This window comes from Emydura macquarii, unplaced genomic scaffold, assembly GCF_026122565.2.
Source record: "Emydura macquarii macquarii isolate MOO-44397 ecotype Brisbane River unplaced genomic scaffold, CSIRO-AGI_Emac_v2 contig_1390, whole genome shotgun sequence".
In the NCBI taxonomy this organism is placed as follows: domain Eukaryota; kingdom Metazoa; phylum Chordata; order Testudines; family Chelidae; genus Emydura; species Emydura macquarii.
Window position 1 is genome coordinate 14071214 of NW_027131527.1, and position 17851 is coordinate 14089064.

General features: G+C 41.3%; 1 protein-coding gene across 1 annotated transcript in view; it reads right to left on the reverse strand.

Moving 5' to 3' along the window:
• Positions 1–16703, reverse strand: part of ADAMTS14 (ADAM metallopeptidase with thrombospondin type 1 motif 14) — a 102931-nt gene extending 86228 nt beyond the window's left edge. The window contains exons 1-2 of the mRNA XM_067552955.1: positions 16622–16703; positions 14876–15297 (exon numbers count right to left, since the gene is read on the reverse strand). Coding sequence (XP_067409056.1) covers positions 14876–15297; positions 16622–16703 — 504 coding nt within the window. The remainder of the gene's footprint in view (positions 1–14875; positions 15298–16621) is intronic.
• Between the last annotated feature and the right edge of the window lie 1148 nt (positions 16704–17851).

Consider the following 17851-nt stretch of genomic DNA (forward strand, 5'->3'; position numbering starts at 1 on the left):
AGTACCAGAGCACCACTTTGTGTGTCCACCATCTCAGCTCTGTACCCTGGTTCTCATACACCCAATTATAATGGCACCAGAGGATTACACTGCCAAAAAACACACAGCCATCCTACTCCATTTTTCCTTTAGATTCCTAACAATGTAATAACATTGCACTCACCGATGTTATACTTTTAAAAAACTCTCTACATTTGAAAACTACTTGAAGACATTCCCAACGACAGTGTGAAACATCCTGTAAGAAGGGCTAATGGGAGCTTCTGGCTCCCTCCCATAATACAAAAAGGGACACTTGTCGATATTAAAAGGCCACACATGTAACATGGATACAATACTTTTCATGCAACACATCACCTGGGAAAAATCCTATGAATCAGCATCCTGGGATAACCATAAGTTTAGTCCAGACAAGTGACATTTAATGACCTAGGCCCAGCTCCCCAATGGTAGTCAGGTGCCTAACTTTTAGTGAAATGAATGGTGTCCTATAAATGGAATGTGCTTAACAAGGTGCTAGTGTACACCCTGAAGTTTAGCCATAGCTGTCTCTTTCACTGTATTAAGATCCTTTTCCACCATTCTCAAGTCTTGAAGATATGGAAGTAGCTCCATAATTAATATGGGGAACAAAGTATCTGTCCAGACTATATGGGAGCACCAGGTAACTCCTATTGAAATCAATGGAAGTTAGATGTCTTAATACTTTTGAGGATGTGGGCCCTACTACCTGCTGGACCAGCTATTTGCCTGTACTTAAAAAGCTTGGGTGTGTTGTTTGAATGGTGTATCCTAGCTGAGCATCAAATGAAAATTAGCCTCCATTTCCTATAAATGCCACAAATTGACAAAAGTAATACATGGGTTTGTCTGTCCTACCCATCACTTTGCTAAATTCTCTTCTGACTTCCTTTAGCCGCTTAATAATAATAATAATAATAATAATATTGATTAACAAATAATAATACTCATTTCTATAATTAAAAGTTCCAGAGTTCTGATGAAGTGGGTTGCAGCCCACGAAAGCTTATGCCCACAGAAATTTGTTAGTCTTTAAGGTGCTACAGGACTCTTGTTGTTTTTGCATTTCTATAAGGTTTTTTTGGTATTTACGACGTGCTAATTAACTAAATAATGCTCAAAAGCTGGTTGAAATTTTTTGAACATTTTTTTTATAAAATAATAATTGACTGTTTTTCAAAATTGAAAACTTTCACAAAACCAGTCTGTGTTTTCCTTCTTCAAAGTTTTGTTTGAGATTTTTTTTTTTTTAACAAAAAGTGTAACATGTTAGTTACTGTTTGATGTGGTTATCACATTTTGTTTGTCATTTTTCACATTTTATTTGATATTTTTGGTTTGTCTTGTTTATTTTTTAAAATTCATCTTGCATTGCCAGTTTTGATTAGTCACACAATGTAATTGTTTCAAAATAGATCATTTTGATTTTGAAGGTTTTCAATTTAAAAACAGAAAAAGTTCATTTTTTAAAATTGCTGATTTGAAGAATAAAAAATATTCTGTAAAAGAAATTCCACTGAACTTTTTTTTTGTTTCCAAAAATTAAAAAGTTTTTTTGCTTAACTTTTAGAAATCCCTGGGAAATTTTTGTTGGTGTTTGATCTAATTCTATTTACAATATCCATAAAAGGTAAGTATTTATTATTTTCCCTTTTTTAAAGATGGGTTAATAAAACAGACAGGTTTGAGCTCTGACCCTGTGAACTCTTTCACATATGCTTCACTTAACTCACATGACATGAGTAGTTCCACTGATGTCAATGAAACTCTATGAAGTCAATGGGAATATTAAATTAAGCAGGTGCTTAAGGACTTCACTGAATCAGGCCTTTAGGCACAGATTTTTAAATATATTTAGGTGTTACTGTGCTCAGCATTGCAACACTACCTGATTTAGCAACCTATGTCTCATTTTCAAAAGGGATATAAACATTTAAGAGCCTAAATCCCTAAGTGCCTAAATCTGTTTTAAAATCTTGGCCTTAGTGACTTGAGCAAAGCCACATAGTTAATGAGTGGCAGAGGTTAAAATATGGGAGTATCTGGTTCCCAAAGCATTTCTGCAGTTTTGGAGTTGTGCACACAACTAATTAGTTATGGCCCCCAAAAAGGTCATACTTTCTTGTCAATTAGATACAAAATCCATGATGGCCTTGGACAAAAATTACTCACCTGTGCTTTTTTACACACCTGTGAAGCTAATTTTTGTGGAATAATATTGAGGCAAACAACTCAGTAAAATTCAAAAGAGGATTAGACATTGTGAGCCAGATTTTCAGTCAGATAAATCCAAACTACTGTGCTTGCCTAATTTATGTTTGCAAATCCTTGATGCATGTGTGTAAATCAGTTGCTGACGGTGCTTAATTGTCCATGCATTATGAATAACTGATTATGGTATGCACATAGAAGATTGCCATGTATATGTTAGAAAAGTGCAATAATTCTGACTGCTTCATTTTTTAAAATCTAGTCCTATATGAGAAAATGCTATGAATTTACACTAAGAACAATAAAACATCAAGGGCTTTCAAATCCTTGTGTTTTAGGAAATAAACTGGCAACAGGAAGAAATAATCCCCATTTTCATAAACTACAGTTGCATATTTTTTTAGTAGTGCACTATATGGAGGGGAATTTGCCTTTTTGTGAAGCGTCCAGCATTAGCCAAGGGCAGAGACAGAATACGCAAGTAGTCACTGAGAAGCTTGTATGTTAGTCATGTTGCGTACAGGAACATCTCTCCTTCACAAAAGAGACAATGGTGTGTTTAGCAATTCAAGCAATCCTATTGCCTGAATATTTCTAGGTGCTTTTGATTTTTCTTTTGGAACAAAGTCACAGCTGTACATCTGTTAGTGAAATACTCCAAACCAAATTAAAACAGGAGCCTAATATCATAATTTTATCTGTCCTGATGGACCCAGGACCAACCATTTCAGTGAACTAAATCATGTTTTTCTCTCAGGAATCTTCTTTGCAGAGCACCTCCAGAGTCTAAGCAGCTCAGAGCCAAGACAGATTTGCTTGGCATAAAATCCTGGCAGCTCCAGGACAAGACGACAGCAGGCAATGCTTCAGAAATCATTGCCAATGTCTGCAACCACTGCCAGCTGCCTGTGACCACTGCCAGATGCCTGATACAAGTTAGAGTTTTAGCAGTTTGGGTGAAGAGGGGGAGGTGATTAGATCTTAAACTACTGAAGATTTTGTTAATTATACTTTCAGATATTCACGAACTTCAGAGCTTGCCATATCAATGTAGAAACACTAACAGTTTCAGAGCACAAAAATTCCATTGGCCTTTTGCAACACTGGTGTTCTACTACTACCGGATAAAAGAGGAATATACAGTAAACAGTCCCCCTAGCATACTGTTGTTGTGGGAGGCACAGGGGTATAAATTACAGTTCACTGAGTATTACCTAAGGAAATTACAAAAGAGCATTTTTACCAGCTGGGGATACAGAGTCAATTGTAAAGTCAATAGTGATGCTGAGTAAGCTTCCAATCCATGTATCAAAGTCCAGAATTCCCACTGCAAGCCAAGTGAAACACTAATCACTAATGTGCGCATTTTCTCTATAATCAAAGTATTCTAATAAATAAAAAGTAAAACACCGCAGCATTTTGGGTTCTTGAAAGAGAAGGAGAGCACTAGAAATGTACAACCTTGCCCATTTTAAAACCAGTGTTGCTTTATTTAAATATTTCAGCTATGTAAGAATTAAAATGACACAGCCAAAAAGCTCTCAGATGCAACAACTCTGGGTCAAAATACTTAGCCTGAATCTTTTCAAAAGGTTTACTGGGTCATCAGTGATGCAGTAAGTTTGCCACTTCTAGTCTTGCCCCTACATCTCCACTCCATCCATTGATAGCAGGAGACCCAATAGTAACGCACCATTTTAAGTACCACGCCTGCCGTACTGGACATAGAAAACTACGAGGTGAGTTCCACTCTGCCCCCCCCACCATCTATATATGCAGTGTCAGCATCAGTCACCTTCTGTTTTTCTCCTTGCTCCTGATAGCTTTAGGCTATGGCTACACTGACGGCAGCAAATCGATTTCTCTGGATCGACTGAGTGGTCAGTGCAGACCCTCTCAGTCGATCCAGAAATCGACGTACTAAGACCAGCTACACAAGTAGCGCAGTGCAGTGAAGATGGCGTGCAGAAGAGAAGCTCAGCAGTCGATGGCAGTTACGCAAGTTTTTTGTGTACTTTGCATAACTCCCGTCGACTGCCACCAAATCTCACAGGTAAGTGTAGACAGGGTCTCAGATTCATGTGGGCACTCTGCATACAAGCCTCCTCCCTATCCCTACGTTAGAGCATCATGAGGTAGTTCCAAGGTAAATGCATGAACACCTTTATATCAGAAATCTCTGCCCAAAGGCCCAATCCTCAAGTGTGTGTTAAACCAAATATCATTGTAGGCAATGAGAGCTTTGCCTAAGTAAGGACTTCAGGACTCAGTTCCTATTTATCAGCATCTATGCCTTGAAAAGCGCTTCACTCTGCGTGGGTGTGTGTGCACGCATCAGACAATATGTTCTTCTGACAGGGCTTCATTAAATGAACTTCATTCCATGATGGTGCAATTTGATTTTACTCAGCACCACTTGTAGAGCTCATTTAGCTCTCTGAATACAAAATTACTTTCCATAATCTATTTCTATTGATGTTGTTGTATTTGCCTATCACTCATAGGATACATTCTGCCATCCATCCTCACACTAAGTAGTACCTTATTGCACAAGTAAGCCTGATTACTCACCAAGTAACATACTACTCAATGTAAATAAGGTGGAAGACTATAACCCGCATTCATCAGACAGGCAATTGATCATAAGGAACAAGTTTCAAGTAATTTCCTTTATTCCCTTTGATATTTTCAAAGGTAGGAAAGAATTTCACATTGTTTTGAGTGCCACTCAGCTGCTGGTAAAAATGGCACAACTTGCAGGGGTGCTAATCAGAGCCAATTATAGCCTGATTGACCTGACTGGTAAGTTTTTAAAATACTAACTAGAACTAAATCTGTTTTGGGAAGATGGAAATGTTGTTGCTAATTTAAGAAGCTCACTGTTTTATGCAGCTGGCTGTAGTTCTCAATCAAAGATAATTATCAAAGCAGGGCTTGGCCTAATCAGTCTTTGTGTTGGGATTCCACCATAAACATTAGTAAATATATTTAAAAGTAAACTTATTTCTAACCAGGCTCAACCTTTACAAAGAGTACTGGGGAAGGAGGTTGGAGGACAAGGGTTTTTTTTAATTCTTCACTGATTGTCAGTGTACACTGAAGGACAGTGGAATTCACCGAGCAGGAGAGATGCTTGCCTTCGTAACGGAAGTCAGACAGGCTGGCCTAGAGATGGCCTACTGAATCAAAAGTAAAACTCCCCCACATTAGTGTTTCCTCTATAATCAGTGGGTAAAAGAGGCTCAAACTCCCACAAAAATTCAAGAAATTCTGACACTGAAGTACAGCTAAAAAATAGAAAAAAACAGTTCTTTTTCACCCAGAAATCGATCAGTAAGCTAATCTCTTTGCTACTATACTCCATTGCAGTAGAAGGCAGCATTGTGTTAAGTTGGCAACTACACAGTGGCCCACATTACTGGTAAATAAGCACGGAAGCTGTCTATCTCATGGGGAGCCGATCTCTTGATATGTTTCTAGGGGCCAGATTCTTATACATGTTAGAATAGTGCCTTACTCCAGACATGTTCAACTGAAGTCAATGGGGGTATTCAATTAAAGAAGGGGTATCAGAATCTGGCCCTAAAAAGGGAAAGGATAAACCTGTCACCCTGACTTACGTTCCCTCTTCTGATAAAACAGGTTCTGATGTTTGACAATTGCTGTCATGAGTGCATGATGGCTCTTGCATTTACCTAGAATCAATGAACTCTCTATCCGACCCATCACTTTGGAAAGCGGTATACAATTCCCTAAATATGAAAGGCACTATTCAAACCCAAATTCAGTTCAATAATAAAATTTACTGCACAGATGGTATGTTTCAAATGTGACAATGCATTTACTATATTACAAAATTAATAGCCTTTTTGAAATATGTTATGGCATACTCTGCATCTTAAACAGAACCCATATGTCATAATTCGGGCAGCAGCATAACACACTTGCAGTATATTTTATACATTGTTACATGTGGAATACATTTTATAAAACATAGCAAAGTATGGAATAAATATACCGGAACAAAATTAAGAGATCTTTTTAGCCACTTGGATAACTCTAGACCTGTACATTACTTGCAAGTGAATATGGGCTTGATTCAGCACAATTCTACTAGGTGAAGTCACTGAGAATTGAGGTCTTTATCTGCTCTATTTACCCTGTAGATCCTGTGTCACAAATTCGGGAACATGCTGAGTGGGGATGTGGGATGTGTCTAAATGCTCCTCTTTCAGACTTCAAAGTGGGAGCCAAATTCTCTCCTCAAATTTGTTTGCCTCATTCCCATTAAAGTCAATGGGAGTGGGACACTCATTTATCTTGAGGGTAAAATTTAGTTCTACAGAACTTTGGGTTGAAGCTGAATAATCAGGAAGCAAAAAGATTAGCTTCAAATGAGAAGAGAATTATTGAAATGGGACCCATATGTACATAATTAGTGCACAAATATGTCAGAGAAACATGATTCCCATGCAGACTAAATTTCCTAGCTTCCTCCTCTGACTTGCTCAATCTTTCACAAAGAACAACAGGCTATATAATAAACCCATGACCCTTGCAACCAATCAAATGAAAGCTATGTAGCTATTTTTTTAGCAGATTTAATGCTCATGAAAAGTGAGAAAATAGCACTTGGTTGAGCTTCGCACAATACAGACAAGTACTGCGCAATATTTTTCTGCAATCCTTTGCCAGCACACCTCTGTCTTGATCTTCAACATCTCCTACTGGTCTAGTCCTGGGCTCCCACGCAACCCTGTCTATGCACATCAATCCTGACCTGCAACAACCTTCCTGTTCTAGATATGGGCCCCTCCTTACCAGGAACTGTCAACAGTACAAAAGTGTGCCAAAACGAGCCATGGTTTTGTGATGTCTACAAATAGGAACTATTCTGAACTCACTCTTACTTGTGTCCTCATTTGGAATTTTAATCTAAGTATTGCAGAGGTGAATGTCATGGGAAGAGAATCAGTCCACTAATTAACTTTTCACCCAGATTGGGCCTCATTTTGATCTCACTTACACCACTGCAAATTAGGAGTAACGCTATTCAAGTTTGTCATGTCAACTCTGTGACAAAATTTTCAAATCTGGATGCCTATAGCTAGGTGCAACAATGGGACATGCTGTGGGCTCAACACTTTTGAAAATCAGGCCACCTATTTATATGTCTAAATATGGATTTTGGACCCTAATTTTAAGCACTTGCTAAAAAATCTTGGTCCCAGTTCCCAGTTTTTACACAATAGAATTTATCTGTACATGTTCTTCATTTGAAGTATCACAAAGCACTTAACTTTAGTAACACTATGTGGTACATCTACACCGCAATTAGAGACACACAGCATGGCCACGGCTGGCCTGGGTCAGCTGACTTGGGCTCACGGGGCTCGGGCTGGGGAGCTAACAATTGCAGTGTAGACATGCGGGCTCAGACTGAAGCCCAGGCTCTGAAAACCCGCAAGGGTGCTGGGTCTCAGCAGAGCCCAGGCTCTAGCCAGAGCCCAAACAGTTACACCGCTATTTTTAGTCCTGCATCCTGAGCCCTGTGAGACCGAGACAATCGATCCGGGCTCTGAGCCTCAGTGCCACAGGTTTTTTATTGCAGTATAGATGTACTCTTAGGCTACGTTTACACTGATGGTGGCAAAATCGCCGCCGCCAGATCGATCTTTCAAGATCGATTGGTGAGCGGTCAGTGAGATCCGCTCAATTGATTAGGAAGTCGACTGAGTAAGTCCACCCTCTCAAGTAGCGCAGCCCTGCGTCAATGGGAATGGCTCAGCACAGTGAGAACAGCGCGCAGAAGGGAAGCTGAGCAGTCGACGTCAGTTACGCAAACTACTCTACGTAGTTTGTGTAACTCACGTTGACTGCCGCTGAATCGCGCGGTAAATGTGAACCAGCCCTTAGTGACCAAGAGATCCTGTGTCTGTCACACAAGCTATGCTGAAATGTAGGAGGTCAAAACCCTCTTTTTGAAGTTTATGGATAACTTCTCGTAAAATTAACAACAATTACAGGACATCTGCATAACAAAGGGAAATGCAGACACTGCTTTGGTCAGATTCTCCCCTATTAAAGGGGTATGTGATTATGTATATATTCTTCTAGATTTCCCTATTATTTTACTGCCTACCTTGTAAATAAACACACCCGCCTTTTCTATGCTTAATCATGTTTACAAATAAAGTGTGGTTACGAGCAGAAAAACAACAATAAATATTGCCCTGTAATTCTACCCGTATCTGTCCCCTGAGTGTCTGCTGAATGTCTGAGTTTCATCTACTAAAACCAAACTTTTGTTCCCCTTCAACCTTATAATGCCATTATGGGGAACAGCTCCTCAGCTACTGTAAATTGTCATAGCCCCAATGAAGGGAATGGAGCTATGACAATTTACACCAGTTGAGGATCTGTCCCTACATGCAGAAGAGCAAAACTAGATGCTACTTTGGACAAAAATGTCATCTGATACCCTGAAATTAGTCTCTACTTAGGTCCTGTCTTTCTGACCCTCCTCTCCCAACTGGGAGACACCATGCCCACTCCATGTACTTGGCCTAATGATAGGAAGGAACTTGTTGCTCGGGGCAAGGCTACTTATGTTTTAGCAAGAGAGCAAGAAATGCAATGTAGGGAAAATTAGCAGCCTTTTTCTTCCCAAGGATTCTACTGGAGCTAGAAAGAAAGAAAGAAAATACCAGCAAGATGACATATTTACTTTTTAAAAAATGTAACATCTTGTTTTGATTTAGCTTGGATGACGAGGGGGCACCAAAAAATGTTACAACCCCTGGAGTATGTGATTACTGATGATCTGAAAAGCAGCGTACTACAATTCTACTGATCTCGCTCTGCAAATCAGCAGAACCCAATGAATCCTGCTCTGCAAATCAACAGGTCCCACAGAAACACTGTTTACTGACAATTTTTATGCAATATCTTTGAAGACACAAAATCCGCTATCCATCTACTACAAGAATATTTCTGGACAGTTTGGTGTTTCTTTGGGCTACAAAAAGCATGGGATCCAATTAGCGAAACATGGTAATTAGCCAATGGAAAGAGGCATTTATACTAACACCTCCAACAAGGCCGAGAATTGTTTAACTCACTGGGTCATTGACCATGTGAAGAATGGAAGAAGAAGCTGTTACAGTGGTAAAAGGGAAAAGAAGGAGCACAACTTTCAAGTGGACCATGACAAGAGGAAGAAGAAAAAATCCTCAATGTCAAACAGGAAACATAGATCTCTACTCTCAGGAGTCCGGAAGAGGAGAGTCTCTGGACACCTACCCAACAGCAAAGCAGAGCCGCCCTCCTCTTGATCAAAAACTTAATTCTATCCTCCCAGCCATCATCCCTTTCCTCCAGGTGACCAAAGCTTTGATCACCACACCAACCGTTGCTCCCTACGTGTTATGTCAAACATCTCCAACTCCTTACAGCACACTGAGTTCTGCAGCAAATTGTAATGCAATGGGAAAGGTCCACAAACAATTTTGTATTGAATTCAATGCAGCAAAGACCTTTTTTGAAATTTATTTTTAATATTTAATTCAATACAAAAACATCCATGCAAAAATGGACGTTTTTCCATGCTGCTCTGAAATTTTGAGTTTGTTGCAAAATCCAGCACAATACACGAAGCCCTGCCAATGTGAAATGAATTGGTCATTTAGTCCATTTCTTATGCCTGGCCTGCACACAGATTTTGTACTGATTTAACTATTTTGGTTAGGGCATGATTTTTTAACCAATATAGTTATACCCCTACAAACCCTAGTTTGGATGCAGATACAGAATGATAAGGGTCCCTTATACTGGTTTAGCTTATTACCCTTCCCATACAGGAATAGCTACCCCCGTATAAAGCATCTTTAAATCAGTATAACTACATTCAGACAAGGGGGCATGGTACCACATTAACTATACCAGTACAGTTAAAACAGTACAATTTTTGTGGGCAGGCAAGCCCAAAGTTCAGGAGCATCCACATCACAAACTACCTCCACAATTGGCGCCGAGGGCCTAGAGAATGAATGAACACCCCTGACCTCCTGCAGTGATCTCTCCAGGTCAGAGGTGAAGTATGTTAGTTTCAACTCCACCTGCCTATGCTTAATCTTGTTTATGGAGCAGAGGATTTCAGTCTCCAGGGCTGTCTGCTGGGCAACCTTCACTAGAACTAAATTCATTAACATTTAAAGAAAAGAGGATCTTCATCCCAGGCTACAGATGGATACAAATCCCAGGTTAAGAGAATACAAATATCAAACAGCACAAAGGGCAATCTTAAAAATTTGCACTTTCTGACAAGAAAAATGTGTGTTTTGAAAGATTTTATCATTTCTAGTGGAATCCGTCATTATATACATAGGAAAGCTTGCTGAAATTGGAAGAAACTTCTATTTGCTTTCTTGCAAGCCAGGAGGAGTTCAACTAGTCTAAGGGGCAGAACAGTGATGATGAAATCAGCCAGCTCAAGGAAGCAGTAGGATAAAGTCACCAGAATAACTACAAAGGGTGACTTCAGGTACCCAAAGAGAAACATCACATCAAGACCTGGTGCTATAAACACCTGTTCCTTGGAGCAGCTCATTTTGGAGCATACATTACTCTTGACTTGGGCCTATGTAAAACACAAGAGCTGATTAAGGAGTGGCAGTGAGCGTGGCTGAGCTACCAAAAGTAGTAACCATAATGTAACTATTTGACACCTTCATGGGGACAAAGAGTATCAGATCATTGTGCTTGATTTCAGGTTAAAAAATTAAAATCCATTCATTCAGAATGGAGGTTGCTTAAGGGGTGGTGCTCACTTCCAACCACATGGTGAGATTGTGTTAGCACCGTTACAGTAAAACCCCATTGTTTTAAAAAAAATTAAATTTAAAACCAATTTTTGTTGGATTTTGTTACTAATTTCCAGGCTTTCTCTCAAGTTCCTGGTTGAGGCAGGAGCTGCTTTGATAATGTCTGAGGTCAGTCATCAGAGCAGCCTTCAGGGAAACAGCCAGGCAGAATTCCAGATGGTAGGCTGGGACTCTACGTCTGGCAGGCAAATCTCTCTCCCTCGAAGAGTCCAGCATGAAACTCTTTGGGCTCCTACAAAGAAGCCCTAAACTCCATAGGCGGCTTGGAAGGGCATGTTCTGCCTCCCCAGAAAGGAGAGGAAAGAAGAGCTGACATATACTGGACTGCCAGCTGCTACAATAGTCAGAGGGAAAGCAACCCCCAAGTTAAGGCATGGGGGAAATTACAGATCCAATGGAGTGGGTGCACTGAAAGAGTTTTTTTTTTTTTTTGCATTCTGATTCTAGAATTAGTACTAGTTCTGGTGGAATGGCTCATTGCAACTATAGAGAATACCTCTAAAATCTTCAAGTGTGTCCACTGTACAGGCCAAACTTATGAGCCCTAGCATAAATTACTTAAGTCAGTGTGAGTTTCATGTAGTTTCAGGTACTTTTTGAAAAACAATATGGATTTTCCTATATTGAGGCTAACAAAATCACAAGTTCGGCAAAATAAGCAACACCATAGTTTTGCTTAAGAAAATCTGAAAATACAAGTATCTCCCAGAATAAACAAACAAACAAATAAAGCAAAAAAGCAAGGGGAAGCTATAGTGAAAAGGCAAAGTATAAGGATATATTCCAGCTAAAAAGTATCTTTTAACAGATGGAATTATAGCCCAAGTGATACCATGAGAAAATAACAAACAGTGGCGTGTGGAATAAGAAGTAAATGAAGTCAGAGGAAATTTGAAGGGCAAATATCCAAAGATGTAATAAGTAATACATTCTCCAAGTGTATCAAAATTAGGACGCCTGTGGGAATATCAGCTGGGTGCCTAAGGTACAAAGAAGTGATGACAGAATTCAAATATTTAAATACTGTAGCAATAAATTAGCAATATTAGATGTGATTCACCTACCAGTTCTGAAGAAATTAAAGTCTGAAAATAGCTGAGCTATTAACAAAAACATGTGAGTCATCGGCTAAAAAGTTACTGTAGTTCATTAAAGAAAAGGAGGGCAGCAATATAATTCCTATTTTTCAAAAGGTGTTTAATGTGATCTCAGGAATTCTGTAGATCACTGAACCTTAATTCAGTAGCAGGAAACATAGCAGAGAAATTCCTTGGAAATAAAATCATAAAGCAAAAGGAGTATAATTTGATATGAACCAGCCCCGCTCTTGAAAGAACAAGTGTCACTGCAATGGTCCATTAGAATTTTTCAAAAGAGTTAACAGAATAGTGTCTAAAAGGGAACCAGTGAATACAAAACATTTAGGCTTTCAGTTTTTTGTGAATGATGCTTCTCACAAGAGATTACTAAGGCCATTTAGGGCTGAATGGGAGTTACAAATGCTCCAGCATGTGCTCAGCCCTTCTCAGGATCAGGCCCTTCGACTGGGAAGTCTTCAACTTAGGCTTTGATCCTACAATGGGCTCCACGTGGATGGTCTCATGAGCCCACACAGAGCTCATTACAGAATCTATAATGGTGAGTTCCTCAGCTCAGGGACTTTTTCTTCATACCTGTCTGTGAAGTGCCTAGCATGTGTACTGTTGGAGCAATACAAAAACATTTGTGGTGATAACCACCACCACCACCACCACCACGGAAAGAAAGTGAAAAGTCCTGTTATGGATTAAAAATTGGGTTAAGAGATGGAAAGCAAAGAGTAAAATTAATGGCCCATTCTGAATGTGCAAAGTGACTACTCCTAAGCTGACCCAGGGATCAGAATCAGGACCGGCATAGTTCAATATACAGCATTTATTAGCAACCTTGAAAAGCAGACGACCACTGAGGTGACAGATTTTGCTATAAACGGAATGAACACAATTCAGATTAGTCAAGATTAGAGATGATTTTGCGGAAAGATCGCTCCCCCTCCATTGCATATCATGATCAGAAAGGAACCAAAGGTATGCTTATTACATAGCTTGGGCCCGGAAGCATGGAAGGAGCAGACTGGGCAACACAGCACACTCTCCTGCCCCTGAGCTCAGAGAAGTCCCTTCTTAGTAACAACATCCAGTCGGCACCTTCTTATAATCATCCAAGAATGCTGTCAACAAGAACTGCAGCAGAGTTGGGAAGCAGCAGTCCTCCATGGCAAATCCCCCCCTGGGATTTCCATTAGATTTGGAGTGGATTTGCTAGCCAAAGAAGAGCAACTAAAGCTATTAGAGATATATGGATGATTTAGAGTAAGAAATTATCAAAACATTTAGCAATGTTTCATTTGGGAAAATAATAGTATGAGGAAATCTCCCAGAGCATATAAAATAATGGGTAGTAGAGAATGCTTTTTTACGTAGTCCTTTTTGCACTTTCCCATCAAACAAGGAAAGGGATCACTCAATAAAATTAAAAGTTAACTGAAGAAAACTAAGTTCAAAGAAAATATTTAATGTGCAATTTACTATCAAGCTGTGTTACTCCCTGCTACAAGACAGCAAGTCTGTTCCGTTCCAGACGTGGTTGCAATATAGTGGTGATTCAGATGATTCTATATTGTTTAAATACACAGCTATACATATATATTTTATAAACCACTCTGGAGTCTTACCCTTACATTATCCCATCGTAAGACATTATTATTATATTAACTTAGTAAGATTCTAAAGTTATAGGAACAAAAATGGTGCCTGTAGTTACACTGACTAGGACGAAGGTAACAAAGGCTGACAACCCTCATGCGTCAGGGCATAAGATAGGAGAAGAGACACCTTGCACCAACATTGACACCTTGGCCAATTAAACAATGCTGAGGGGTTCGAAAGAGAGTCTAATCCTACCCTCCTTGGCCAGAAGATCACCGCAGGAAAGCAAAATAAGAGGACATCTAGGCAGTGAGAGATGGATGCAAAAGGCAGGGGAAACAGAAATCCTCAGGGCAGAACCCTTTCGAGGAAAATAATAGACTGCAGCCAACTAAGAGAAAACTAATTTGTGGCAATGAGCCAGTGAATGGCAAGCTGCTGCAGGTGGTCAACCTACTACCCAATAACATAGTTAATTGGATCTGTAGTTCATGTCTCAAGAGGTACCCATGCACAGGGCATCACAATTCAAAATCTAATGACGCAAGCAGAGTTGGCCAAAAGGTTCCTGGCCTCAGCATTCAAAAGTGGAGAGCAAGTTTCTAGGAAAGCCTGGCACTGATGTCTGCTGAAAGAAAAGAGCCAGCAGGGTTAACATACATGGAAAAATGCCTCCGTGGCTTTTACGTTTCCTTCTGTACTAGAAATAACCTCACATGATAGACCTGGTCATGTATTTTTGGCAGCAGGATGAGCACTGAGGACATATTGGAAGCAGACAGGATATTCAGGGCAGGAGCAGAGCACTGCAAATAAGCAATCAGCATCTTCCAGTTATACTTTTTAGATAGAAGGTTTAATTTTAGCAACAAACCAATAACACCAAACTTGCTATAGGCCTCTCTGGTCATTCCTTGGGATGCCAGCAAAGAGGTATTGGAAGCTCTGAAGCGAGTTGCTTCAATACGCAGCCAAAATTAAATAATCAATCATACACAGACAGTAAAAGTTAAATAATGAGACAAGAAGAGAAAGGGGGAACATCTGAAAAAGGGTGAACTGCCTTCTGCTTACCAGTCCATCACAGTTACTGATGGCCACAGTGGCACCAGGCATGCCTGAGACATCCCCAGTGAAGACGCACTCCTGCTGGAGGGGCTCTCGGAATAGCTCTTGAAAATCCTCCTGCCATTCAACAGAGGCTCCGGGCGGCACAAGCCGACGGTTGGGCTTCAGGCGGAGATGCAGTTCCTTCCCAAAGACGGTGACGTTGAAGTATAACAAGTGATTCCCAGCTCTGCCTTCGTGCAGTGACTCATCCAAGATGCTGCGGGCCACCCTGTGCCGAGCAGAGCGTGGGGTGGAAGGATGGCTGGCTTCGGCACAGCCTGCCGCCACTGAGCCAGATACTATGTGCGAGAGGAACCGTCCCTGGCAATCTGCACTGAAGGGCACAATCACACCATATTCACTGAGCTTTCCAGACAGGAGGTGCTCTAATGGAAATAAATACAGATAGAAAGACTTCAATACATTCAAAGCAAAGAGCAATCCTTTGCAAATGCGTCATGAAAAGAGTTTCTCCACAGTACTATATGTTAATTTCCATATGCATCAGGAATTACATTGCCATTTCTCCATTGGATTTTTCTTGTTAAATTATATAAACATGTTTAAGACAATAAACGTTATCCCTCTTATAAAGTCCTGTTTATTCTGTGTCTACTTCGTATTTTTAAATCAGCGGGCACATCAAATGTAGCAGAATAAACTCATCCTGACATGCACTTATGCCTCTTGCATACCCAACTAACACCAAGCATGCAAACTATTTATTGTTTAGCTTCCATCTAACATTACTTCTCAAAAATAAGGAATCCCATTAAAATAAAACTATGTCAGCATCATCATAATTTTAGAAAGGGTTTGCAATGGACTCCAAGTAGGCTGTATGCCTCCTTATTGCAATTTCCTAACACAATTGACACAGCCTGGTTACAGCCAGTTGCATAAAAATACACCTGTCAAAACAAACACACCTAACAGCCTAAAACACTCAAACCGCCTAAATCAGAGAAGACAAAAAATAACTAGCTGGACATGCAGACAAATAGAAATTACCAGGATACAATGACTCTAACATTTTCAAGTCAAATATAGAAATGTATCTTTTTAATTGGCATGTTATTGCACAGATTTGACACACCACACACCCACACTAAGTAAATATAGCCCGGCAAAAATAACATGGGATACCAAAAGGTAACCTGCGCTTTCAGTGAGACTGATGACTGAATGCAGAGCCTACACTCAAACTTTTAGGCAATTGTACTTTTCCCAGGCACACTTAAATGCCCACAAAAATTGCTTTGCAAATGTGACAAAAGGCTGGCGCTTGTAATACAAAGTGTGGTGATTTCAGTTTGAGCCTTTGATTTCCACTCCCTGCCCCCATCCCCAGAGTGTAAATAAGACCTAGGTGAGGTTTTTATGTAAAGAAAGTATTTTTCTGCCCTTTCTGGCCATTGGGAAAAATGCTAAATTCCCACCAGTTTAAATAACTGAAAGCCTACAACTAGTTAAAAGGAAGGAAAGTTGGAGGGACAGATGAACAGACAGATAGATTCACACTGGAGCCAGGAGAAAAAATGTTTAACTCTCTTCTGTGCGCTCCCATTGCAGCCCTGTGGGAACGGTGCCTGTGAATCTCCCTTTCTTTCTCTGACCTCATTGATTTAGGTGATGTCTGAATGGGATGAAAGGACCTTTAGGTTAAAAGTAAAAACCAACTCAATCCACGAGTCAAGGGAACCCTCCTACCTTCGGTTTTTGCTGCCCTCCCAGTAGCAAAGCAGTAGTGGAGAGGAAACAAGCAAGACAGCATCACACACAGATAATCCATTTGCTGCTTGCGAAGCGTTTTCTCGTGGCTCTCTCAGAAAACAAGCGCACACGGGAGCTGCTGCTCTCCAAAGGGAGATGGGGTGAAGTTTCTTCCCCTCTGCTTCCTGCGGCTCCAGCGGGAAGCCGGGATCTGGGGAGTTCAGCGATGCGCCCTCCTCTCGGAGTGCGGCAGGCTGTCAGATGCGGAGACACACGCAGAGCAGGAGCCGGTCCTGCTGGTCCCCGCCGCCCAGGGCACAAGCTAGACGGGCCCCCATGGATCTGGCGATGCAAAGTGGGGAGGAGGGAGGAGACGCGGGCTGGGAGGCGGCCGCTGCCGCGGCTCGGTGCAGTGCTGGTGCCAGCTGGGGGGTCCGCGCAGTGACGCCGGCGTGTGTGTGTCAGGCAGGCTGCAGAGTCCCGGGGAGGTGGGGGGCAGCGAGGGCCTCTCCTGGGGGAGGCACAGAGAGGAGCTGGGGGAGGTCCATTGCACGTGGCGCTTTCAGCATTGCTACAGCTGCCATTACCCAGGCTGAGTGCCTGCAGACTGGAGAGGCTGGGGAGCCCCCAGCCACAGATTATGTGGCCCTCAGCAGGCTGCTGCTTGCGAGGGAGGACCCGCGCCTCTGGGCACTGCATGGCTTGTGGTCGCATATTGCAGCCCTGGAGCAGGGTGGTCTTGTTGGTGGGTCCCTCTTACAGGGACAGCCCAAGGTACAGAGTCTTCAGCAGACACGAACAGGGGGAGGCAGGCCCCTACTCTGCTCAGTGCACTTGGACCTGCTGAGGTTTTGTTACAAACTAAGGAAATTCCCAGGTGGGGCCATAAGCAGCCCCTAGTTCTTGGAGCCCATTAGCAGCACAGGATGGACAGGCAGCAGTGTTCAGATCCTGCTGGCCACGTGTTATTAGGCAGATACAGGCACCTCCAGCCCATGACAGGGTTACTGGAGTAGCAGATAGGGGAAGGCAGGAGCCATGATCTATCCTGATTTTAGAAATGCTTTTGAGCAGTCCCACATGAATGATATTCTCATAAACAAACTAGGGAAACCTGGCCTCGATGAAATTACTTTAAGGTGCACATGCAACTGATTGAAGAAGGACCAAAATTAAGAAGTAGTTATGGACGGTTTGTTGTGCAACTGGGAGGCATGTCTAGTGGAT